Source organism: Scyliorhinus canicula, chromosome 25 (genome assembly GCF_902713615.1).
Source record: "Scyliorhinus canicula chromosome 25, sScyCan1.1, whole genome shotgun sequence".
Taxonomy (NCBI): Eukaryota; Metazoa; Chordata; class Chondrichthyes; order Carcharhiniformes; family Scyliorhinidae; genus Scyliorhinus; species Scyliorhinus canicula.
Genome location: NC_052170.1, coordinates 22,291,772 through 22,319,193, shown reverse-complemented (window position 1 = coordinate 22,319,193; position 27,422 = coordinate 22,291,772). Strand labels below are relative to the sequence as shown.

The window sequence follows — 27,422 nt, the reverse complement described above, 5'->3', positions numbered from 1 at the left end:
CGAGCCATGATCACCCTACTCAAACCCATGTATCCACCCCATACCCGCAACCCAACAACCCCCCCTCCCCTCCCCCCCATCCCTCCCCCCCCCTACTTTTTTTTAGGACACTACGGGCAATTTAGCATGGCCAATCCACCTAACCCGCACATCTTTGGACTGTGGGAGGAAACCGGAGCACCCGGAGGAAACCCACGCAGACACGGGGAGGACGTGCAGACTCCGCACAGACAGTGACCCAAGCCGCAAATCGAACCTGGGACCCTGGAGCTGTGAAGCAATTGTGCTAACCACTATGCTACTGTGTTGAGAGGACATTGAGTGATTATTTGCACAGAAACAATGTGCAAGGATATGGGAAAAGGCAGGGGATGAAAGTCATGATGTTCGCTTGGGGAGCCGGTACAGACACGCTGGGCCAAATGGCCTCAATCTGCATCGTAACAATTCTGTGATTGACTCTGTGATCTGGGGGAGATACCAGAGGATTAGAGGGTGGCGACTGTGACCCACTCAGACGAAGGGATCTAAGGACAGTGCTGATAACTACAGGTCAGTCAGTTTATCTTCAGTGGTCAGGGTTACACAAACAATTATTATGGGAAGAATCAACAAGCACTTGGAGAGGATTGAGTTAATTGAGGAGAGCGAGCTTTGATTTGTAAAAGGCAGATCGTGTTTGACTAATCTAATTGAATGTTTTGAAGCAGCATAGAAAGTTGATGAATTAACGTGGTGAATGTTGCCCAATCGAATGTCAAGAAGGCTTTTGACAAATTACCACATAAAAGGCATTGGAGGCAGTAAGGAGGAGGTTCAGGAGGTTGATTCCCTGACGTGAGGGGTTTTTTCTCATGGAAAGAGATTGAGCAGTTTAGACCGAGACTCTCTCGGGTTAGAGAGGGGATCTAATTGAGGTATAGGGCAATTATACAGGGCATTGGTGAGGTCACACCTGGAGTACTGTCTGCAGTTTTGGTGTCCTTATCTGAGGAAGGATGTTCTTGCTATGGAGGGAGTGCAGCGAAGGGTTACCAGGCTGATTTCTGGGATGGCGGGACTGTTATATGAGGAGAGACTAAATGGGTTATAATTATATTCATTGGAGTTGAGAAGAGTGAGAGGGGATCTCATAGAAACTTACAAAATTCTAACAGGATTAGACAGGAGTAGATTCAGAAAGAATGTTCCCGATGGAGGGGGAGTCCAGAACTAGGGGGTCACTGTTTGAGGATAAGGGGTAAACCTTCTGGGACTGAGGTGAGGAGAAATTTCTTCACCCAGAGAGTGGTGAATCTGTGGAATTGGCTACCACAGGAAGTAGTTGAGGCCAAAGCGTTGTGTAATTTTAGGAAGGAATTAGATACAGCTCTTGGAGCTAAAGGGATCAGGGGTTATGGGAGGACGGTGGGATCAGGGTATGGAACTTGAGGACCAACAATGATCAGAACGAATGGTGAAGCAGGCTCGAAGGGCCGAATGGCCTGCTCCTGCTTCTATTGTCTATGTTTCCACATAAGATGATAAAAGGTGTTGACAAAGCTGACGTGGAGCGGATGCTTCCTCTTCTGGGGCAATCTGGAACGAGAGGTCACAGTTTTGGGATAAGAGGTGGCAGATTTAAAACAGAGATGAGGAGAAATGACTTCTCTCAAAGGGTGGTGAATCTGTGGAATTCACTACCCCAGAGTGCGGTGGGTGCTGGGACATTGAGTAAAGTTAAGGAGGCGATAGAGAGATTTTTAATCAGTAATGGGTTGAAGGGTAATGGAGAATGGGCAGGAATGCCCCGAGGGGCTGAATGGCCTACTCCTGTTTCTATTTCTAATGGTCTGAATCGTGGGATAGGAGGTTCATCGTCAACTTGGATTAAAAAATTGACTTCAGGACTGAAATCAGCGAGTAAATGATTATTTTTCTATCTTCAGGAAGCTGGAAGGTGGTGCTGCCCAAGGACCAGTGCCTGCTGGGACCACTTATAAATGACTTAGATATTGCAATACTAGGGTTAAATTGCAACATTTGCCGATGATATCAAGCTTGACGGTGAGGCAGCCAGTGAGGATGATGCAAATACGGGAGGGAAGGGTGGCACAGTGGTTAGCACTGCTGCCTCACAGTTCCAGGGTCCTGGGTTCAATTCCAGCCTTGGGTCGCTCTCTGTGAGAGTTTGCACGTTCTCCCCGTGTCTGCGTGGGTTTCCTCCGGGTGCTCCGGTTTCTTCCCGCAGTCCAAAGGTGTGCAGGTGAGGTGGATTGGCCGTGCTAAATTGCCCCTTTGCGTCCAAAAGATTAGGTGAAGTGACTTGGTTATGGGGATAGGGTGGAGGCATGGGCTTAAGTGGGGTGCTCTTTCGAGGGGCTGGTGAAGACTCGATGGGCCGAATGGATGGACGTGTGGGCTTAAGTGCTCTCTCCAAGGGACGGTGCAGACCCGATGGGCCGAATGGCCTCCTTCTGCACTGTAGAAATTCTATGATTCTAAATTGGCTGTCACAGGACATAGATAGAAGTCAGAGAGTGGTGGTGGATGGCAAATATTCAAGCTGGAGCCCAGTTACCAGTGGCGTACCGCAGGGATCAGTTCTGGGTCCTCTGGTTTTTGTGATTTTCATTAATGACTTGGATGAGGGAGTTGAAGGGTGGGTCAGTAAATTTGCAGACGATACGAAGATTGGTGGAGTTGTGGATAGTGAGGAGGGCTGTTGTCGGCTGCAAAGAGACAGAGTTAGGATACAGAGCTGGGTTGAGAGGTGGCAGATGGAGTTTAACCCTGAAAAATGTGAGGTCGTCCATTTTGGAAGGACAAATATGAATGTGGAATACAGGGTTAATGGTAGGGTTCTTGGCAATGTGGAGGAGCAGAGAGATCTTGAGGTCTATGTTCATAGATCTTTGAAAGTTGCCACTCAAGTGGATAGAGTTGTGAAGAAGGCCTATGGTGTGCTCGCGTTCTTCAGCAGAGGGATTGAATTTAAGAGCCGGGAGGTGATGATGCAGCTGTACAAAACTTGGTGAGGCCACATTTGGAGTACTGTGTGCAGTTCTGGTCCCCTCATTTTAGGAAGGATGTGGAAGCTTTGGAAAAGGTGCAAAGGAGATTTACCAGGATGTTGCCTGGAATGGAGAGTAGGTCTTACGAGGAAAGGTTGAGGGTGTTAGGCCGTTTCTCATTAGAACGGAGAAGGGTGAGGGGAGACTTGATAGAGGTTGATAAGATGATCAGGGGAATAGATAGAGTAGACAGTCAGAGACTTTTTCCCCGGGTGGAACAAACCATTACAAGGGGACATAAATTTAAGGTGAATGGTGGAAGATATAGGGGGGATGTCAGAGGTAGGTTCTTTACCCAGAGAGTAGTGGGGGCATGGAATGCACTGCCTGTGGAAGTAGTTGAGTTGGAAACATTAGGAACCTTCAAGCGGCTATTGGATAGGTACATGGATTACGGTAGAATGATGGTGTGTAGAATAATTTGTTCTTAATCTAGGACAAAAGTTCGGCACAACATCGTGGGCCGAAGGGCCTGTTCTGTGCTGCATTTTTCCATGTTCTATGTTCTATAGGCCAGCAGAATGAGCAAACAAGCGGGGATAGAATTTAATGCAACAAAGTGTGAGGTGATACATGTTGGCACAATGGAGAGGGAGAGGTAATATATAGTTAATAACTCTATTAGAGCTTGCAGGGTAGAGGCAGCTGGGGGTGCAGCGAGGGCCAGAATCGGGGTACCACAGGTGACCCAGCAGTGCAGGCAGGACTGCACTCATGCACAAGTTTGAACAGGACTTCCTCACCACACAGGACTTTCAACCGATGCTATACACCAGATACATCGATGACATTTTTTTCCTTTGGACCCACGGCGAGACATCACTGAAACGACTACACGATGACATCAATAAGTTCCATCCCACCATCAAACTCACCATGGACTATTCTCCAAATTCAGTTCCATTCTTGGACACACTCGTCTCCATCAAGGACGGTCACCTCAGCACCTCGCTTTACCGCAAGCCCACAGATAATCTCACGATGCTCCACTTCTCCAGCTTTCACCCGAAACACATTAAAGAAGCCATCCCCTATGGACAAGCCCTCCGTATACACAGGATCTGCTCAGACAAGGAGGAGCGCAACAGACACCTACAGATGCTGAAAGATGCCCTCGTACGAACGGGATATGGCGCTCGACTCATTGATCGACAGTTCCACCGCGCCACAGCAAAAAACCGCACCGACCTCCTCAGAAGACAAACACGGGACACCACTGACAGAGTACCCTTCGTCGTCCAGTACTTTCCTGGGGCGGAGAAACTACGACATCTTCTTCGCAGCCTCCAACACATCATCAGCGAGGATGGACATCTTGCCAAGGTCATCCCCACACCCCCACTACTGGCCTTCAAACAACCGCGCAACCTCAAACAAACCATTGTTTGCAGCAAATTACCCAGCCTTCAGAACAGCAACCACAACACCACAAAACCCTGCCAGGGTAATCTCTGCAAGACATGCCAGATCATCGACATGGACACCACCATTACACGTGGAAACACCACCCACCAGGTACGCGGCGCATACTCGTGCGACTCGACCAATGTAGTCTACCTCATACGCTGCAGGAAAGGATGTCCCGAAGCGTGGTACATTGGCGAGACCATGCAGACACTGCGACAACGAATGAACGGGCATCGTGCGACTATCAACAGGCAGGACTGTTCCCTTCCAGTTGGGGAACACTTCAGCAGTCAAGGACATTCAGCCTCTGATCTCCGGGTCAGCATTCTACAAGGAGGCCTTCAGGAGACGCGACAACGCAAAATTGCTGAGCAAAAACTTATAGCTAAGTTCCGCACGCATGAATGCGGACTCAACCGGGATCTGGGATTCATGTCGCATTACATTCGGCCCCCACCAACAAGCCTGGACTTGCAGAGGCCTACCGACTGAACTGGCTTGGGACAATTCACACCTCTTTAACCTGGAGTTACCTCTCTCTCTGCATCTTTGATGATATGATTGCCTGCAGGTGCTCGCATTCCGGGCATCCCTGACTGTGTCTATATAAACATTTCTGGAACAAGCCTTTCCATTCACCTGAAGAAGGAGCCGTGCTCCGAAAGCTCGTGTTTGAAACAAACCTGTTGGACTTTAACCTAGTGTTGTAAGACTTCTTACTGTGCTCACCCCAGTCCAACGCCGGCATCTCCACATCAGGAAGGATGAAGAGGGCGAAAGCAATAGCAGTCAGAGATTCCATAGATAGGGGAGCAGACTGTTTCTGTGGCTGTGGATGTGACTCCAGGATAGTGTGTGCTCCCTCTGGTGCCGGTCAGGCAGATGGCAGGACGGCTGCAGGACATTTTTGGCCGGAGGTCGGGGTCCTCCAACAAAGTAGGTCAACAGAGGGATGAGTTCCAGAAACCAGATGTGACAGGAAGAGAGAAATAAGCATTGGCCCCTGAGGGAATGAATCTGGGGAAGTAATAATGGGGAGCACGGAAATGGCAGAGGAGTTAAATCGCTATTTGGCATCAATCTTTACTGTAGAAGATACTACAAACATGCCAGAACCAAAGGAGAGGAATTTCATCTGGGCACCATTGATTGACAGAGAATCGATTTTAGGCAAGCTAATGTGGGTTAAAGGCTGACACGTTCCCTGGATGTGATGGTTTGCACCCCAGGATCTTAAAGGAGATAGCTACAGAGATTGGGGATGCATTTGGTCGTCATTTTGCAAAAAAGCCTTGGATTCTGAAACTGTGCCAAAGGATTGGAAAAATGCCAACGCGGTACCCTTGTTCAAAAAGGTACGGAGGCAAAAATGCAGGAAACTACAGGCCAGTTAGTCTAGCCGCAGTAAATGGAAACATTTTACAATTAATTATTATCATAGAATTTACAGGGCAGAAGGAGGCCATTCAGCCCTTCAAGTCTGCACCGGCTCTTGGAAAGAGCACCCTACCCAAGGTCAACACCTCCACCCTATCCCCATAACCCAGTAACCCCACCCAACACTAAGGGCAATTTTGGACACTAAGGGCAATTTATCATGGCCAATCCACCTAACCTGCACATCTTTGGACTGTGGGAGGAAACCGGAGCACCCGGAGGAAACCCACGCACACACGGGGAGGATGTGTAGACTCTGCACAGACAGTGACCCAAGCCGGGAATCGAACCTGGCACCATGGAGCTGTGAAGCAATTGTGCTATCCACTATGCTACCGTGCTGTCCTGGAGAGAATAACAGTGCATTTGTAAAGTCATAATCCGATCAAGCAGTCAAGCACGATTTCATGAAGGGAAAATCATATCTAACAAATCTACGAGAGTTCTTTGAGAAGGTATCAGCCAGAGTAGATAGAGGAGAACCAGTTGATGTTGCATATTTGGATTTTCAAAAGGCATTTGATGAGGTGCCACACAAAAGGCTGCTGCGCCAGATAGGAGCTCGTGGTGTTGGAGCTATGGAGAGAGGATTGGCTAACTAACAGCTCAAGTGGATAGAGCTGTGAAGAAGGCCTATGGTGTGCTGGCGTTCATTAGCAGAGGGATTGAATTTAAGAGCCGTGAGGTGATGATGCAGCTGTACAAAACCTCGGTCAGGCCACATTTGGAGTACTGTGTGCAGTTCTGGTCGCCTCATTTTAGGAAGGATGTGGAAACTTTGGAAAAGGTGCAAAGGAGATTTACCAGGATGTTGCCTGGAATGGAGAGTAGGTCTTACGAGGAAAGGTTGAGGGTGCTAGACCTTTTCTCATTAGAACGGAGAAGGATGAGGGGCGACTATGTAGAGGTTTATAAGATGATCAGGGGAATAGAAAGAGTAGACAGTCAGAGACTTTTTCCCAGGGTGGAACACACCATTACAAGGGGACATAAATTTAAGATAAATGGTGAAAGATATAGAGGGGATGTCAGAGGTAGGTTCTTTACCCAGAGAGTAGTGGGGGCATGGAATATACTGCCTGTGGAAGTAGTTGAGTCGGAAACGTTAGGGACCTTCAAGCGGCTATTGGATAGGTACATGGATTAGGGTAGAATAATGGAGTGTAGGTTAGCTTCTTAAGGGCAGCACGGTAGCAATGTGGATTGCACAATTGCTTCACAGCTCCAGGGTCCCAAGTTCGATTTCGACTTGGGTCACTGTCTGTGTGGAGTCTGCACATCCTCCTCGTGACTGCGTGAATTTCCTCCGGGTGCTCCGGTTTCCTCCCACAGTCCAAAGATGTGCAGGTTGGGTGGATTGACATGAAAAATTGTCCAAAATTCTATGATTAACCTAGGACAAAAGTTCGGCGCAACATCGTGGGCCGAAGGGCCTGTTCTGTGCTGTATTTCTCTATCATATCTATCTAACAGGAAGCAGTGGGTATTGATAAGGGGGTGTTCCCTCAGGATGGAGAGCAATGGAGTGTCACAGGATCAGTGCTGGGACCACAGCTCTTGTCAATATATAATTCCTGATTTGGAGGAAGCAACAGAGTGCACCGTGGACAAATTTGTGGATGATGCAAAGTTGGGAGGGAAGGAAGGTTGTGAGGTGGATACAAATTACAGAGAGACGTTGACAGATTAAATGAGTGGGCAGAAAATTGACACATTGAATTCAGTGCGGGGAAATGTGACATTGTTCATTTTGGAAGAAAGAATGAGAAGGCAGATTCTAATTTAAATAGAGAGAGATTGCAGAAAGTTGTAGTGCAAAGGGACTTGGGGGTCCGTATTCATGAAATCCAGAAAGCTGGCATACAAGGTAATAGAATTTACAGTGCCGAATGAGGCCATTCGGCCCTTCGAGTCTGCACCGGCTCTTGGAAAGAGCACCCTACCCCAAGGTCAACACCTCCACCCTATCCCCATAACCCAGTAACCCCACCCAACACTAAGGGCAATTTTGGACACTAAGGGCAATTTATCATTGGCCAATCCACCTAACCTGCACATCTTTGGACTGTGGGAGGAAACCGGAGCACCCGGAGGAAACCCACGCACACACGGGGAGGACGTGCAGACTCCGCACAGACAGTGACCCAAGCAGGGAATCGAACCTGGGACCCTGGAGCTGTGAAGCAATTGTGCTATCCACAATGCTGACGTGCCGCCCCCTAGAAAAGGTAAATGGAATGCTGGCTTTTATCTCCAGGGAGCTGGAGTATAAAAGTAAGGAGATTTTGCTGCAATTGTTTCAGGTTCAAGTGAGGCCACATTTAGAATACTGTGCACAGTTTTGGTCTCCTTACTTAAGGAAAGATATATTATGATTGGAGGCAGTACAGAGGAGGTTTACTAGGATGATCCCGGGTAGGGGAGCGACTGCCATTTCAGGAAAGATTAAACCGGTCGGGTCTGTACTCATTGGTGTTCAGAAGAATGAGAGGTGATATGATTGAAACATGTAAGATTCTCAGGAGGGGTCAGACAGGGTAAATGTTGGGGGGGGGATGTTTTCGCTCATGGGAGAGTGTAGCACCAGAGAAGAAAATCGTAGAATAAGGGGGGTTGTTCACTTCAGACGGATTTGAGAAAGAATTTCTTGTCATGACTCGCAGACATGCGCATAATGAGATACAGACAGGCAGCTAATGAACACAGAGAACAGGACATAACCAATCAGCAGGCAGAACACTTGGGGATGGTTTCCCACTATAAAAGGCACGAGGTACTCACATTCCGGTCTTTCCACTGGGGACATCTACAGTGTGAGTCAGGGTGTATATATCACGTAACACCTACAGCACGTGGCTAAGAGCTAGTCTGGTTCAGTCAGACAGAGAAATCACACGTAGGTTAGCAAAGAGTCGCACTCACGGAGAACTGAGCTAACTGTGTGACAGGTTCAATAAATCAAATTGAACTAACTTCAAGGTGTGGAGTATATTTCAGTTATAGCTGCATCCAGTTGCAGCCCGTGTTACCTCAGTGTGCTGAACACGACATGGTACCAGAAGACTGCTATCCCTAGGTGGTCTACCTCAATCTGTTCCGTGACAACCAGCAAATGCATCCCGGCACCAGGGAGAAGATCCAGGCTCCTCAACAGCTGCGGACCTCCGCCAATCTCAGTGCCAACTGGCGGAATTTCAGTCAAAGGTTTCTGCTGCACGTCGAAGCCTCAGACCTCAAGGGTGCGTTTGATACAAGAAGGATTGCTCTTCTCCTCTCAACTGCTGGAGATCAAGCCATCCAAATCTTTAACTCATTTAACTTCACCGAAGGCCAGGACAAGACAAAGTTTCAGATCATCCTGGACAAGTTTGACAGTCACTGTGAAGTGGACACCAATGAAATCTTCGAGCGCTACATATTCAAACAACGCCTACAAGGTAAAGATGAATCTTTCTACTCCTTCTTAACTAGCCTCCGCCTGTTAGCGCTGTCCCGCAACTTTGGTGATATTGCTGACTCCATGATCAGAGACCAAATCGTTTTCGGAGTTCACTCTGATCCTCTTAGAGAGCAGCCTTTAAAAATCAAGCACATAACCTTGCCAGTCGTGATTGAAACGTGTAAAGTGCATGAGCACGCCACAAATCGGTTTTCCCAATACAAATCGGCTGAAACTGAGAAACTTGCCTCCCACGAGGTAGAGAGTGTGCAGGCCATCGCCCGGAAGCAGCGTCTCAGCCTTGATGGAAGCGGCCATTTCACGCGCTCTCCCGGAGCCCCACGCGTGCGCGATGCGAATGTGATAACGAAGCGGCCAATCACCACACTCCGCAGGTGCGAACGTCTGCCGACTGCATTGCGCATGTGCAACGACGCACGGAGCATAACGACGTCATGACGTGCCCGAACTGTGGCACCGCCCACTTAAAGAAACACTGCCCTGCAAGAGGCAGGCGCTGTTTAAATTGTGAGAAGCCTGGACGCTGTGCAGCCTTGAGCAAGTCTGCACCACCAGTCAGGGGCCAGCGTTCCCAACTCCAACGCAGGCACATTCGGAGTGTCCAGCAAGGTTTACAGGATTCTGATCCTGGCAGTACAACGGATCCAGAGGACGATTGCCTGGAGTCCCCCTACATGTGAGCATCATCACTACCACATGTAAACATGCCTCATCGATATCATCATGGAGCCCATCCTCACTGTGGATTCTGCGGATGAATGGCGTGCGGTGATGCAAGTAAATCAATGCTCCATCCAGTTCAAGCTGGACACAGGTGTTTCTGCCAATCTCCTGTCACAGGCAGATTTCAATCAAGAAGCCACCCAAGCTCTTTCCAACAGCCTGCCAGCTCCTGGACTATAACGGCAATACCATCACAGCATTGGGATCCTGCCATCTGCTCGTCTCCAACAGGAGCATTCGCCTCCTGAGGAGCAACCTCCTGAAATCGTCAAGCCAGACAGGGCCTCCCTGCTCGGCACACAGGCAGGCAAGCAGCTAAACCTTGTGCAGCGGATCTACACAATGACCTCCCCCAACGCGGATCTTCAAGCCGGCATTGAGGACATCCTCGCTCAATATCTGGATGTGTTTGGCGGGATGGGCACTCTGCCATATCGGTACAAGATCCTGCTACACACCCTGTGGTCCACGCACCACGCCGGGTCCCGGCTCCACTGAAGGAGCGCCTGAAGGTGCAGCTAAAGGATCTTCAGGACCAGAGCATCATCTCCAAAGTTACAGAACCGACTGACTGGGTCAGCTCGATGGTATGGGTGAAAAAGCCTTCGGGAGAGCTGCGCGTCTGCATTGATCCCAAGGATCTCAACCAGAATGTAATGCGGGAACACTACCCCATCCCGAAACGGGAGGAACTCACAGGTGAGATGGCACAAGCCCGGTTTTTCCCAAAGTTAGATGCGTCACATGGATTCTGGAAAATCCAGCTGGCTGAGTCCAGCAGAAGGCTCTGCGCCTTCAACACACCGTTTGGCAGGTACGGCTATAACCGTCTGCCGTTCGGCCTTGTCTCAACCTCTTCCATAGAATCATGGAGCAGATGATGGAGGGCATTGAAGGGGTTCGTGTATATGTAGACGACGTTATCATTTGGTCCCCAACCCCCGAAGAGCACATCTCTCGTCTCCAGCGGGTATTCCGCCGTGTCCATGCCAATGGCCTCAAACTGAACAGGGCCAGGTGTTGCTTTGGCATGTCCACACTGAAGTTCTTGGGTGACCATATATCTCAGCAGGGTGTGTGTCCCGGACGCAGACAAGGTCAAGGCCATCGAAGCCATGAAGACCCCTGAAAACAAGAAGGCGGTGCTGTGCGTCCGAGGAATGGTGAACTTCTTGGGCAAGTTTATCCCAAACCTGGCCTCACACACCACGGCCCTCAGACACCTGGTGAAAAAGTCTACTGCCTTTGAGTGGCAGGCAGCTCATCAAGCAGAGTGGTTGGAGCTGAAAGCCAAGCTCACCACTGCACCTCTACTGTCATTTTTTGACCCTGACAGGGAAATGAAAATCTCGACAGATGCGAGCCAGGACGGCATCGGCGCGGTGTTGCTCCAGCGCGATGACACCTCATCCTGGGCACCGGTTGTCTAAGCATCACGGGCGATGACCCCCACCGAGCAGCGGTACGCCCAAATTGAAAAGGAATGCCTGGGCCTTCTTACTGGAATTCGCAGGTTCCACGATTATATCTACGGCCTGCCGATGCTCACCGTCGAGACGGACCACAGGCCTCTGGTCCATATTATCCACAAGGACCTGAACGACATGACTACCACCAGCAGCGCATCCTCCTCAGGCTCAGACGGTGTGGCTTTGAGCTCGTGTACATGCCTGGCAAGGAGCTAATTATTGCGGATGCCTTGTCTCGCTCCTTAACCTTGCCTGCCGACCCGCCGGCATTCATCCAACAGATCGAATCACAGGTGCAGCTCTGGGCCAGCAACCTCCGCATTCGCGACGAGACAGCCAAAGACCCTCTTCTGCAGCGTGTCATGCCCCACCTCGCCAATGGCTGGCAAAAAGGGCAGTGCCCTCAATTCTTCAATGTGAAGGGTGACCTGACGGTGGTTGATGGTGTCCTCCTCGAGCTGGTGGTTGATGGTGTCCTCCTCAAGCTGGTGGTTGATGGTATCCTCCTCGAGCTGGTGGTTGATGGTGTCCTCCTCAAGCTGGATCACATTGTCATTCCACTCAGTCTCCAGAGCTTGGTGCTCTGGCAAATCCACAAGGGGCATCTGGGTGTGGAGAAGTTCAGGCGCGGAGCCAGGCAGGCTGTCTACTGGCCTGGGATTAGTCAGGACATCTCAAATATGGTCTTCAACTGTCCGACCTGTCAGCGCTTCCAGCCAGCACAGAGCAAGGAGACACTTCAGCAGCACGAAATAGTGACCTCCCCGTGGTCCAAGGTGGGCATCGACCTCTTTCACGCCAATGGTCGTGATCAATCAATGCGGAATCAAGGGCTATGGAGATATAGCAGGAAACTGGATTTAATGGGCTGGATTCTCCGACCCCCCCGTTAGGTCGGAGAATCCCTGGGGGGGGGGGGGGCAAATCCCGCCCCGACGCCGGCTGTCGTATTATCCGGCGGCGGTTTTCGGGCAGGGGCGGGTTCACGCCACGCTAGTAGGGGGCCGTTGGCAGCGCCCCCCCCCCCCCGGCAATTCTCCGGCCCCGATGGGCCGAGCGGCCATCGGTTTCTGGCCAGTCCCGCTGGCGAGGATTGGACGTGGCCCCACACGGTGGGACCTGGCAGGTAATTTGGCTGGTACGGTCCTCGGGGGTGGGTGCAGGGGGTCCGACCCTGGGGTGGCCCCCCACGGTGGCCCGGCCCGCGATCGGGGCCCACCGATCTGCGGGCGGGCCTGTGCCGCGGGGGCACTTCTTTCTTTCGTGCCGGTCCCTGTAGGGCTCCACCATGGCCGGTGTGGAGAAGACACCCCACCGCGCATGCGCCAGAATACGCCGGCCGGTCTGCGCATGCGCAGGATCACGCCGGCCTTTTGGCGCATGCGCGGACTTGCGCAGTCCTGCGGCGCCGGCTGGCGCGCACCAACCCCTCCGGCATCCACCTAGCCCCCGGAAAGGCAGAGAAATCTGTTTCTTCCGGTCGACCGGACACTGGATTGGTTGGCACCATTTTTGACGCCGACGTCAGGCCATCGCGCCGATTGCAGAGAATTCCGCTGGGTGAGTTCTCAATCAGCCATATTAAACAGTGGGACAGGTTCGAAGGGCTGAATGGCCTTCTCCAGTTCCTCTTATAGTCACTGGATACAGGTGTGGTGCCAGAGGATTGGAGATCTGTACCTTTGGATAAAAATGGAGCATGAGACAGACTGAATAATTACAGGTCAGTCAGACTGACCTCTGTCGTGGGGAAAGTATTGGAATAATTTCTGAGGGACAGGATAAATTGTCACTTAGAAAGGCTCGGATTAATCAAGGGCAATCAGCAGAGAGTGCTATTCAGGGAAAGTCATATCTGACTAATTTGGTTGAATTTATTGAGGAAGTAACGAGTGTTTAATATTTTCTCTGTGTAGGTCTTTAGTGAATTGATGTGAAATGACTGCTTAAAGAAGAAGTGCCCCATGGCAGAGGTCAAAGGACTATGGAAAGCCAGATGGGGCATGCAGCACGGCTGCTTTTCAAAACCCGAGCATCCCCTTTTTCCGGACGATCAAAAGACCCATTTTCATGCACATTCTTGTGTACCTGTGAGTTACCCAAGTTACCCACTGTTATACACCCATTGTTGTCATGCATTTTATCCACTAGTCAGATTTTGCCCTGCATTGGATACTTTGGGCGGGTTTCTCGTCCAGGCATGCCGTTGGGATTCTCTGATTCGCCGGCTGGTCAGCAGGGCAGACCCACGCCACCGGGAAACCCCCGTGCTGCCTGACCCCCCGACAATCCCGATGGTGGAGAATTCAGCCCATAGTCATTAACCAGCCCCCCCCCCCCCCCAAGGTAATACAATAGGGACGCCAGCCCGCACCCACCCTGTTCTCCGCGCCCGCCCCCATCCCGCCCACCCCCGCCACTGTGAGCCTTTCCCAGAATGCAGTTCACACTGGCTGCCCGTTAAGTGGCCAGCCAGCACGAAGTCACGTTCTGGGACCCACCGCTTGCTTCCGGGCCTGCCGAGCGCGCGCGGCCAACAGGCGAAACATTCAGGCCCAGGATTCTGGTTCAATACCCCCAGCCGATGTGAAAATGGCGGGCTGAAACCAGACTTTCAAGCAGGTCGCTCTGATCAGCGTCTCTTTGAATCACAGAATCGCCACAATGCAGAAAGTGGCTATTCGGCCCATTGGGCCTGCACCGACCCTCCAAAAGAGCACCCAACCCAAGCCCTAGCCCCCACCCTATCCCTGTAAACCCACCTAATCTTTTGACACTAAGGGGCAATTTATTTGCCCAATCCACCCAACCTGCACATCTTTGGACTGTGGGAGGAAACCGGAGCACCCGGAGGAAACCCCGCAAACACGGGGAGGACGTGCAGACTCCACACAGACAGTGACCCAAGGTGGGAATCGAACCCGGGTCCCCGGCACTGTGAGGCAGCAGTGCTAACCACTGTGCCACCGTGCCGTCCATTATTTTACTCTTTCACCAAAATAGCCCCCACAACTCCACCAAAGCAGCTCTCTGTCACGTGAAAATCTCCAGAAAATAGACCTGAGGTAATTGTTAGATTTTTCCTAACAACTGGTTTCAGTGTCAAAGAATAATACGGCATAAAAAGTGTCCATTCGGCCCATCAAGACTCGTTACAGTGAACAAACTAACTCCTCACCGCCTCGATTGGAGGAATAAAGATGTTTAACTCATGGATATAGGGTGGGAGGGGGTAGGATTACAAACATGGACATAGAAGGAAGGGTCCCATGCCGCAACGGTGGTCTTTAAGAGGACGGTCGCTCGGTTAACCCTTCCTCCACTCCATGACTCAGCTACTTTAATGGCAAGACCATTTTGTAAATCTATTGAGACAGCAGATGCATTCGCCGGCCACATATCTGCAGCAGTAGACGAACATTTAGTGAACCGCACTCCAGAAGGTATCACGGTAACGTAACGACAAGCTCGCACAGTCTGGGCCGGCCTTTCAACACAAGAGTGCCTGAGTCAGAGGTTTGAGTCCAGCGACTTGAAGGTGCAAATGTTGCAGGAAGTATGTCTGAGGATATGCTTCACTAACTTCTCTGGCACTGTGTCCAGGGAACAGGAAATGGTGTTGGGGGTGAGAAAACCACAGCATTATCGGCGCATAAAACAACATCAATACAGTATTCCTGAAAAGAGAGACATGTTTCTGAACAAAAAACTTCAGCAACATGGCTCCCTTTTCAGGAATAAAGAAGTCTTGCACCGATCCGGACAAATGAAAGAATGCCAAATTTCAAAGGATCGCGATCATTTGTACCGTAGGGGGAATGGGTGATTGGTTAGCCTTATTGACTATGATTGGCTGAGACATTGCCATGAAGAAAGCAATGGTTTATTGATACGGACATTAACTACTCCACTCCCAGAAGGGTCTCCCGCCCTGACCTACGTCAGGCTGGGGTTTTTCATACTCTGTGGGCTCCCCTCGTTATCAGGGAAGCCCCGCCCCATCGCCGGGGACGTTCGTACTCTGCAGACGCCACTCCCGGTGACCTCCGTGGGGGTCGTAACATTCACCCTCCCCCTCCACCCAAGTGCTGAGCGACGCCAACGTCTGCGGACGTGGTGCCCTTTGCCCGGGGATGGTGCTCGGGCATTGTCTGCGCAGGGTCCGGAGGTGCAGACCAGGCAGGGGGTTGCCTATCCACGTGGGGCGTCAGGGTGAAGCCGGTGCGTTCGGAACGCCACCGTGAATCGGCTTGGCGGCCTCTGCCTGTGACTGAATTTTCATGTCAGAGTCAGACGGGTCCGCGTCCACCATCTTGGCAACTTGGGCAGTGGCGCAGCAGGGGAGGCGCAATATGCGGAACCGGGGTGTCCGGGAACATGTCCGGCTTATCAGGAGCCCTCTACAGAGGTGATCCATGTGCCTGTTTGATTTGCGGCCTTGTGTTGGCACCTTGCATGAGACCAGTCCGGTCTGGGGCAAAACCTCATCTAGGATCCATGCGGCGCCGTCGGCAAAATGGATGTCTCACAGCCGCTCGACCGGGGGGTGGGGTTTCGAGAAATCTGCACAGACAGCTTGTTCGATTTCAAAATTCCTCCAGTGGGGGAATGGTCAACAGAGGCTGTGATGGACTGAAAGAGGGAAGAGCCAGAAGAATGTGTTTTTAAAATATTTTTGAAATGAATGTAAGGAATATTTGGGCAGCAGGGTAGCATGGTGGTTAGCATAAATGCTTCACAGCTCCAGGGTCCCAGGTTCGATTCCCGGCTTGGGTCACTGTCTGTGCGGAGTCTGCACGTCCTCCCCCTGTGTGCGTGGGTTTCCTCCGGGTGCTCCGGTTTCCTCCCACAGTCCAAAGATGTGCGGGTTAGGTGGATTGGCCATGCTAAATTGCCCGTAGTGTCCTAAAAAGTAAGGTTAAAGGGGGGAGTTGTTGGGTTACGGGTATAGGGTGGATACGTGGGTTTGAGTAGGGTGATCATTGCTCGGCACAACATCGAGGGCCGAAGGGCCTGTTCTGTGCTGTACTGTTCTATGTTCTAATATGGGCATCACTCGCTCTGTCAGCATTTATTGCCCATGTCTAATTGCCCCTTGAGAAGGTGGTGGGTGAGCTGCCTTCTTGAGCCGCTGCAGTCTGTGTGGTGTAGGTACACCCGCAGTGCTGTTAGGGAGGGAGCTCCAGGATTTTGCCCCAGCGACAGTGACGGAACGGCTAATATATTTCCAAGTCGGGATAGTGAGTGACTCGGAGGGGAACCTCCAGGTGGTGATGTTCCCATGCGCCACCTACCCTCGTCCTTCTGGAGGGTAGCGAATACCAAAGGAAAGATCTTTGTGAATCGAGTCCTCTGAATGTGATAAGCAAATGTTTGTTTCTGCTTTAGTCACACAGATGTTCGATGAAGTCAGGACGTCCCAGACTGATCTGAAGGCCGAACTTTCCCAGATGCGCTACGACAGTAGGTGCTGAGTAGCAAGTGGAAAAATTGCCACGCTATTCTCCGCACCGTCGGGAGTGCGGAGAATCTCGCCCAAGGGATGTGATATATTGAAACAAACTTTATTACTAACACAATATTAAAATCTTCAACATCACCGCAGAAAATAATTTACAAATATCTCTTAAACAATACTGATCAATACCGTGGCACAGTAATCCTTAACTGCTATCTTTATTCCCACTAAAATGACAGAACCATCTCAGATCTCAATCCACTTTGAAATGCAGTCAGATATCGCTACTTTAAATCTAGAGACTCTGTACTTGCTGTACAGAGATGTCTTAAATACTCCACTTTGAGAAAGAGAAATGTTTTCACTACTTGAAAGAAACAGACCTGACTCCTGTCAGAATAATGCAGAATCTAGGGCGGCATGGTGGCACAGTGGTTAGCACTGCTTCCTCACGGGGCTGAGGTCCCAGGTTCAGGTCCCGGGTCAGTGTCCGTGTGGAGTTTGCACATTAACCCCGTGTCTGCCTGGGTCTCTCTCCGCAGCCGCCACACGACTGCTGAGACCACACGTGGCCCGCGCCGTGGGAACTCGGCCCATCGGAAGCGGAGCATCGCGGCTCGCGTCTTGATGATGCCGATTTAAAGGGGGTGGAGCCTAACGACCTGGCATCAACCTGGCGCCTGCCGTGATTTCAGCATCGGGGGCCATTCTCCGCCCAATCACCGTTCCCGATTTCATCATTGTCCAATAGAGAATCCAGCCCATTCTCTTTCGTTCCTTCTCTATCAATATACCTTTTGAGCAAATTAACATGACCTACTTTGTGCGTTTCCCTTCTGTCTGGTGTTCTTATCAAATAATTCACCTCACTCAATTTCCTTTCAATTTAATAAGGCCGACTAAATCTTGCTTTTAATCATTCACTCATGTGGGCGGCTCTGTAGCACAGTGGTTAGCACTGTTGCTTCACAGCTCCAGGGTCCCGGGTTCGAATCCCGGCTTGGGTCACTCTCTGTGCGGAGTCTGCGCGTTCTCCCCGTGTCTGCGTGGGTTTCCTCCGGGTGCTCCGGTTTCCTCCCACAAGTCCCGAAAGACGTGCTTGTTAAGGTGAATTGGACATTCTGAATTCTCCCTCTGTGTACCCGAACAGGCGCCGGAGTGTGGCGACTAGGGGCTTTTCACAGTAACTTCATTGCAGTGTTAATGTAAACCTATTTGTGACAATAGAACATAGAACATAGAACATAGAACGATACAGCGCAGTACAGGCCCTTCGGCCCTCGATGTTGCACCGACATGGAAAAAAAATCTAAAGGCCATCTAACCTACACTATGCCCTTATCATCCATATGCTTATCCAATAAATTTTTAAATGCCCTCAATGTTGGCGAGTTCACTACTGTTGCAGGTAGGGCATTCCACGGCCTCACCACTCTTTGCGTAAAAAACCCACCTCTGACCTCTGTCCTATATCTATTACCCCTCAATTTAAGGCTATGTCCCCTCGTGCTAGCCACCTCCATCCGCGGAGAAGGCTCTCGCTGTCCACCCTATCTAACCCTCTGATCATTTTGTATGCCTCTATTAAGTCACCTCTTAACCTTCTTCTCTCTAACGAAAACAACCTCAAGTCCATCAGCCTTTCCTCATAAGATTTTCCCTCCATACCAGGCAACATCCTGGTAAATCTCCTCTGCACCCGTTCCAAAGCTTCCACATCCTTCCTATAATGAGGCGACCAGAACTGTACGCAATACTCCAAATGCGGCCGTACTAGAGTTTTGTACAACTGCAACATGACCTCATGGCTCCGGAACTCAATCCCTCTACCAATAAAGGCCAACACACCATAGGCCTTCTTCACAACCCTATCAACCTGGGTGGCAACTTTCAGGGATCTATGTACATGGACACCGAGATCCCTCTGCTCATCCACACTGCCAAGAATTTTACCATTAGCCAAATATTCCACATTTCTGTTATTCTTTCCAAAGTGAATCACCTCACACTTCTCCACATTAAACTCCATTTGCCACCTCTCAGCCCAGCTCTGCAGCTTATCTATGTCCCTCTGTAACCTGCAACATCCTTCCGCACTGTCTACAACTCCACCGACTTTAGTGTCGTCTGCAAATTTACTCACCCATCCTTCTGCGCCCTCCTCTAGGTCATTTATAAAAATGACAAACAGCAACGGCCCCAGAACAGATCCTTGTGGTACGCCACTCGTAACTGAACTCCATTCTGAACATTTCCCATCAACTACCACTCTCTGTCTTCTTTCAACTAGCCAATTTCTGATCCACATCTCTAAATCACCCTCAATCCCCAGCCTTCGTATTTTTTGCAATAGCCGACCGTGGGCTATAATAATAAAGATTATTATTAATACTTTCTCCCCACTATCAAAACTATGGATTTTTGATTCTGCCTCGTTTTTCATCACGTCTTGCAACAATTCAAAATCTTTTCTCACCAATTTAACAATTCTAGTTAATCTCTCCCTGAAGTTTGACACCTATCCCAACAACATAGTCTCCGAATCTTTTGATCAATTTAAGTGGTCCTCTTACCTCATCACCAAAAATTAATTTGAATGGATTGAATTTAGTTGTCATTAGGTGTAAATAATACAAATATAATTCCTTCATCCCAATTCTCTGGATAATCCTGATCCTCAGTGGATCAGCACTAGTGGGCAGCACGGTAGCATGGTGGTTAGCATAAATGCTTTACAGCTCCAGGGTCCCAGGTTCGATTCCCGGCTGGGTCACTGTCTGTGCGGAGTCTGCACGTCCACCCCGTGGGTGCGTGGGTTTCCTCCGGGTGCTCCGGTTTCCTCCCACAGTCCAAAGATGTGCGGGTTAGGTGGATTGGCCATGCTAAATTGCCCGTAGTGTCCTAAAAAGTAAGGTTAAGGGGGGGTTGTTGGGTTACGGGTATAGGGTGGATACGTGGGTTTGAGTAGGGCGATCATGGCTCAGCACAACATCGAGGGCCGAAGGGCCTGTTCTGTGCTGTACTGTTCTATGTTCTATGTTCAACATTTAATCCCAGATTTTTGTTAGATTCCAGTTTCACCATCTGTCCTGTTGGGATTTGAACCCAGGGTTTTTGGATTACTAATTCAGCAACAATACCACCATGCCACCACATCCCCGTGTGACTATATTGCTGTTCAGTGAGAAGTCTTACAACACCAGGTTAAAATCCAACAGGTTTGTTTCAAATCACTAGCTTTCGGAGCACTGCTCCTTCCTCAGGTGAATGAAGAGGTAGATTCCAGAAACATTTATATAGACAAAGTCAATGATGCCAAACAATGCTTTGAATGCGAGCATTTGCAGCTAATTAAGTCTTTACAGATCCAGAGAGAGGGGTAATCCCAGGTTAAAGAGGTGTGAATTGAGTTTTTCGAGGTGGTCATAAAGATGATTGATGTAGATAGGGCAGTGGATGGTGTCTACATGGACTTCAGTAAGGCCTTTGACAAGGTCCCTCATGGCAGACTGGTACAAAAGGTGAAGTCACACGGGATCAGGGGTGAGCTGGCAAGATGGATACAGAACTGGCTACGTCAATGAAAGGGTGCTTTTCTGATTGGAGGGCTGTGACTAGTGGTGTTCCGCAGGGATCAGTGCTGGGACCTTTGCTGTTTGTAGAATATATAAATGATCTGGAGGAAAATATAACTGGTCTGATTAGTACATTTGCAGATGACACAAAGGTTGGTGGAATTGCGGATAACGATGAGGACTGTCAGAGGACGCAGCAGGATTTAGATCGTTTGGAGATTTGGGCGGAGAGATGGCAGATGGAGTTTAATCCGGACAAATGTGAGGTGATGTATTTTGGAAGGTCTAATGCAGGTCGGGAATATACAGTGAATGGTAGAACCTTCAAGAGTATTGACAGTCAGAGAGGTCTAGGTGTACAGGTCCACAGGTCACGAAAGGGGCAACACAGGTGGAGAAGGTAGTCAAGAAGACATACGGCATGCTTGTCTTCATTGGCTGGGGCATTGAGTATAAGAATTGGCAAGTCATGTTGCAGCTGTATAGAACCTTAGTTAGGCCACACTTGGAGTATAGTGTTCAATTCTGGTCGCCACACTACCAGAAGGATGTGGAGGCTTTAGAGAGGGTGCAGAAGAGATTTACCAGGATATTGTCTGGTATGGAGGGCATTAGCTATAAGGAGCGGTTCAATAAACTCGGTTTGTTCTCACTGGAACGACGGAGGTTGAGGGGCGACCTGATAGAGGTCTACAAAATTATGAGGGGCATAGACAGAGTGGATAGTCAGACGCTTTTTCCAAGGGTAGAGGGGTCAATTACTAGGGGGCATAGGTTTAAGGTGCAAGGGGCAAAGTTTAGAGGAGATGTACGAGGCAGGTTTTTTTACACAGAGGGTAGTGGGTGCCTGGAACTCGCTGCCGGAGGAGGTGGTGGAAGCAGGGACAATAGTGACATTTATGGGGCATCTTGACAAATACATGAATAGGATGGGAATAGAGGGATACGGACCGAAGAAGTGTAGGAGATTGTAGTTTAGTCGGGCAGCATGGTCGGCACAGGCTTGGAGGGCCGAAGGGCCTGTTCCTGTGCTGTACTTTCCTTTGTTCTTTGTCTCAAGCCAGGCCAGTTGGTAGGATTTCACAAGCCGAGGCCAAATGGTGGGGGATGAATGTAATGCAACATGAATCCAAGATCCCGGTTAAGGCTGTACATGTGTGCGGAACTTGGCTATACGTTTCTGCTCGACAATTCTGCATTGTCACGCGTCCTGAAGGCCGCCTTGGAGAACGCTTACCCGGAGATCAGAGGCTGAATGCCCTTGACTGCTGAAGTGTTCCCCGACTGGAAGGGAACATTCCTGCCTGACGATTGTCGCGCGATGTCCGTTCATCCGTTGTCGCAGCATCTGCATGGTCTCGCCAATGTACCACGCTGCGGGATATCCTTTGCGAAATCCTACCAACTGTCCTGGCTTGAGGAAATTCACACCTCTTTAACCTGGGGTTATCCTCTCTGGCTCTGTAATTATCGGAAAATGCTCGTATTCAAAGCATTGTCTGGCTTCTTTGAATTTGTCTATATAAATGTTTCTGGAACCTATCTCTCCACTCACCTGAGGAAGGAGCAGTGCTCCGAAAGCTTGTGTTTGAGACAAACCTGTTGGACTTTAACCCCGTGTTGTAAGACTTCTTACTGAGCTCACGCCAGTCCAACGCCGGCATCTCCACTTCATGTATTGCTGTTGTGGAGGGTGATTGATGTTCTTTGACCATTTGGTCAAGCAGACGTGACTGGGAGAGTTCCTGGGCGACCTTCCTGAATTCTGACCCTTTGACCCCGAAGGAGGTCTCTCTGGAACCTTTGTCAGTGGACGGTTAACATGACTCTGTCATTCAGATTAGACATGAACTGAACTCCCCCCCCCCCCCCCCCCCCCCCACCACCACCACCCTCCCACCTGGCCTGCTCGCCCGTGAGGTGCTGACGATCCCACAACATTATTTCAAAGGAGAAACAGGGAAACGTTCTCCAACGTCCTGGCCAATATTTATCCTTCAACCATTATTGCAAAGTCGCATTACCGGCCCGTTATCCGATGGCTGTTTGTGGGATCTTCCTGTGCACGACTTGGCGGCTGCTTCCCTTTTGTTCAAACGCTTGAAAACTTAATTGGAAATGAGGTGAAGCGGAACGTCCTGAGGGATGTGAAGGGCGCTATAAAAATGCAGGGTATTCCCCATGAGGCCTCTTGAAAGGCCCCCCCCCCCCCCCCCCCCCCCGCTTCACCTTAAACTGCCTGACCTCTGAGTGGTTCGGATTGGGGTAGGCGGAGCTGAAACATATGCAGGCACTTCAATGCCAATCACACAAGTGATCCTCTCCCCCCCCACCTGCCATAATTTGGAAGTGGGCGGTAGAGCCACTCGCCCCCCCCCCCCCCCCCCCCAACGGAGCCCCTCACCCTTCCCGACCCCCCAGGGAATACTCCCACCCGGGGTCGCTCGATTCAGCAGCTGATAGGACAACCAAAAGGAGCCAAACGGAAAAGACCCCCCCCCCCCCCCCCGGCCCCCGCTAAGAAATGAAAACCCGAAGGCGTGGCGCCAGATCGACTCTGCCACTCATCTGATTCACATCTCAACCTTTTCCTCTCTCGCAGTTACAAAGAAGTTCAGTGAAATGCGAATCGCGCAGAGTGACTGGAAAATGGAACTCGGTCAACTAAGGAGCGAGTGTGAGTGTCTCCGACGCGGTTCCGAGGCAAACGATTCAGAAACATTGAGCGCAGGCCTGTTTATAACGGTGGATATGTTACAGGAATGGTGGGGGGGCCAGGGTTGGGGGAAACCTTCACCCTCTGACTTCTCTCCCTTCGGCTGAGAAAGTGACTGATGCCCTGGACGCACAACGTGTTCATTGCTTCCCAAGTCAGAGGGTGAAGGTTTACCAGACCGATCCCTGGGGTGGCGGGACTGAGGTACAAGGAGAGATTGAGTCGGTTCGGGTTGGATTCACTGGAGTTCAGGAGAGTAAGTGGGGGGGGGGGGGGGAATCTCTTAGAAACTTCTAAAATTCTAATAGGCCCAAACAGGGTAGACATAGACATAGAACAGTACAGCACAGAACAGAACAGGCCCTTCGGCCCTCAATGTTGTGCCGAGCCATGATCACCCTACTCAAACCCACGTATCCACCCTATACCCGTAACCCAACAACCCCCCCCTTAACCTTACTTTTTGTAGGACACTACGGGCAATTTAGCATGGCCAATCCACCCAACCCGCACATCTTTGGACTGTGGGAGGAAACCGGAGCACCCGGAGGAAACCCACGCACACAGGGGGAGGACGTGCAGACTCCACACAGACAGTGACCCAGCCGGGAATCGAACCTGGGACCCTGGAGCTGTGAGGCATTTATGCTAACCACCATGCTACCCTGCTGCCCCTGTAGATACAGGAAGGATGTTCCTGATAGCGATGGAGGCCAGGGCCACGTGTCACAGTCTGTGGATACAGGGTAGACCATTTAGGACTGAGGTGAGGAGAAAGTTCTTCACCCTGAGCAGACGGCCTGTGGAATCCGTTACCACAGCAAACAGTTGAGACCAAAATATTGTATGTTTTCAGGAAGGAATTAGGTATCGCACTTGAGGCTAAAGGGGGGTCAAAGTATATGGGAGGGAGCAGGAACAGTTTGCTAAATTGGATAATCAGCCATGATCATAATGATAGCACACTGGTTAGCACTGTTGCCTCACAGTGCCAGATCCCAGGTTCGATTCCCGGCTTTGGTCACTGTCTGTGCGGAGTCTGCACATTCTCCCCGTGTCTGCGTGGGTTTCCTCCGGGTGCTCCGGTTTCCTCCCACAAGTCCTGAAAAACGTGCTGTTGGGTGAATCGGACATTGTGAATTCTCCCTCAGTGTACCCGAACGGGCGCCGGGGTGTGGCGACAAGGGGATTTTCACAGCAGCTTCATTGCATTGTTAATGTAAGCTTACTTGTGACATTAATAAAGATTATTATTATTATTATTAAATGAGCAGGCTCAAAGAGCCAAATGGTCTCTTCCTGCACTGATTTCTGATGTTTCTATGTTTATTTATAGGATGCAACATTGCATATGTCTGTCTTGTATCTACCAGTGCTAGAGGCCCAGCAGTCTCCCTTTATAAGTGCTCTAGGTACTTGATTAAACAATGCCCTCCATTTTTGTAGCTCGACGTTATGAATGCGCCATTAACAGGAGGCAGTGCTACACTGGCTCAAACATGTAGGAAGGCAAGGGGAGTGCACAGAGGCTCTCACCACACATTAAGCGGTGTGATTGGTCCACTCGGGCAGAGATGGACCCGACGCCTGCACAATCGCGGTGCCAGTCTCGGGGGGGGGGCGGGGGGGGGGCATGGACAATATTCTCAGCCCGGCGTTCCCATCTGGCTGCGCCATGTAACAGTGCGCCCTCCCCAGGCTCTGCCCAACACCTTGAATCAACCTTCCGCGAGGCTTCAGACGCTCAGGAGGAAATTTAGTCGAATGGATGAGGGAATCTTGGTCACCCAAGTCAGGTTGGAGAAGGTGGCCGCCTTGGAGACAGGGGGATTGAGGGGAGACTCGAGGGATTAGGACAGATTTGGAGAAGTTAAACAAACTGTCCCCGCTGGTGGCCGAGGAGGCGAGAACTCAGGAGACACAGATTTAAGGTTTTGGACACGAGGCGTGGGGAGGGGAGGGAGGGTAGGGATGTGGGGAAGAACATGTTTATATAGCGAGTGGTAGCGACCGTGAATTCTGTTCCCACAAGGATTTTATAAGGAAACTGGGTGCACACTTGAAGGAATAAAACTCCAGGGGTAAAGGGGGGGGGGGGGACAGATTGGATGGCTCCCTGGAGAGATGCAATCCAGGAAACCAGGGTGGTTCCACCCGGCAGCTGGTTAGCCCGTTAGAGCCCCCCCTCCCCCTCCCCCCCCCCCACTCCGCCACCTCATTGCGCGAAGGGCCATTCGCGCTAGCTGCTTAGCAGCAGTAAAGTGGCCAATCGTGACCCTTCCCTGAGACCAGGGGGCCATTGGGGTTCAGCGGGGTGGAAGGAGGGGGCAGACATTGATGCGTTAATGAGGGAGAGAGAAAATCATCAGAGCCAAAGGAGGAGTAGGCCATTCAGCCCCTCGAGCCCGCTCCACCATTCAACACGACCATGGCTGATCTCATCTCAGCCTCGCCTCCATCTTCCTGCCCTCTCCCCAAAACCCTTCGTCCCTCTAATTAAAACCAATCTGCCTCCTCCTTGAATTTGTTTGGTGCTCCAAAGTCCATTGCACTCTGGGGAAGAGAATTCCTTCGATTCCTTTGAGTGAAATAATTCCTCCTTATTTCTGTTTCAAACCTACTACCCCTTAGTCTAATGCTATGGACGGTCATTCTACAATATCCAACTAGGGGAGAGATCCGCTCTACATCTAACCTGTCGACCCCTTTAGCATCTTGTCCACCTCAATTAGATCTCTCATTCTTCTAAACTCCAGCGAGCGTTGGCCTAAACTGCTCAATCTCTCTTCACAAGACAAGTCCTTCCTTCCTCGAATCAATCGAGTGAACCTCCTCTGAACCGCCTCGAGTGCATTTACGTCCTTCTTCAAGCAAGAGGACCAAATCTGTGCGGAGTACCCCAGGTGGGCAGTTTCCGCTAGACAAGCTCATTTGAACGGTTAATCACGCAAGGATCCGTGGAAGCTATAATGAGGTATCGGTCAGGGAAGTGAAAGGGTCTCGACTACATTCTTGGACATTAATTGAGTCCTGCTAAATGAATAGAAATAGGCAGAAAGTCTAAACTGCAGCTGTGATAAGTCTAAATACCCACGTTTTGTTTTCAAAGTGCGGGAGCGAGAGAGCGCAACGGAGAAAGGAGAACGATCAAATCACTAGAAACGAACAAGGATGAAGAGGAAACGCTGTCAGGTGACAAGACCACCTTTCTGAAGATCCTGCGCAAGTGTTAAAATCGTTTCAGTTCATCGATTATTCTTCTACCCGAGGGGTACATGGTGATCATCGTCAGGCACGAACCTTGGCAGAACGAAGAACTCTGTCAGTGGAGATGTTCATTATCACTGTGTGTCGTGGAACCCGGGAATCGCAAATTAAACTTCCCTAAGACTGCCCTGTGTCGTTGGAAGCTGTATTTCTCTGTGGCTGCTCGAGTATAACTCCATTCAGCTTAGTACAGCTTCTATAACTCTCACTGTCTCCAACATTCAGTCAACTGTTCTGATGGCGTGTGTGCGTGTGCGTGTGAGTGTGAGTGAGTGTGAGTGTGAGTGTGTGTGAGTGTGAGTGTGAATGTGTGAGTGTGTGTGTGTGAATGTGTGAGTGTGTGTGTGTGAGCGTGCGTGTGTGTGTGTGTGAGTGTGTGTGTGTGAGCGTGCGTGTGTGTGTGTGTGAGTGTGTGTGTGTGAGCGTGCGTGTGTGTTTGTGAGTGTGTGTGTGAGTGAGTGTGGTATATGTGTGTAATAATAATCTTTATTAGTATCACAAGTAGGCTCACATTAACACTGCAATGAAGTTCCCCTAGTCGCCACACTCGGGCACCTGTTCGGGTACACACAGGGAGAATTCAGAATGTCCAAATTACCCAACAGCACGTCTTTCGGGGCTTGTGGGAGGAAACCGGAGCACCCGGAGGAAACCCACGCAGACAGGGGGAGAACGTGCAGACTCCACACAGACAGTGACCCAAGCCGGGAATCGAACCTGGGACCCTGACGCTGTGAGACAGTACTAACCACTGTTTTTGGGAGTGTGTGTGTGTGTTGGTGGGGAGGGGCTTGTTTGTGTGTGGCAAGTGTGTATGTATGTATGTGTGTGGTGTGAGTGTAATAATATCTTTATTA

At 50.4% G+C, this 27,422-nt stretch overlaps 1 protein-coding gene across 1 annotated transcript in view; it reads left to right on the top strand.

Moving 5' to 3' along the window:
• The window catches only part of LOC119957044, a 147,082-nt gene extending 120,391 nt beyond the window's left edge, over positions 1 to 26,691 (top strand). Inside the window, exons 21-23 of the mRNA XM_038784639.1 lie at positions 16,938 to 17,012; positions 23,185 to 23,259; positions 26,408 to 26,691. Coding sequence (XP_038640567.1) covers positions 16,938 to 17,012; positions 23,185 to 23,259; positions 26,408 to 26,457 — 200 coding nt within the window. The 3' untranslated portion in view covers positions 26,458 to 26,691. The remainder of the gene's footprint in view (positions 1 to 16,937; positions 17,013 to 23,184; positions 23,260 to 26,407) is intronic.
• The last annotated feature ends 731 nt before the right edge of the window (positions 26,692 to 27,422 follow it).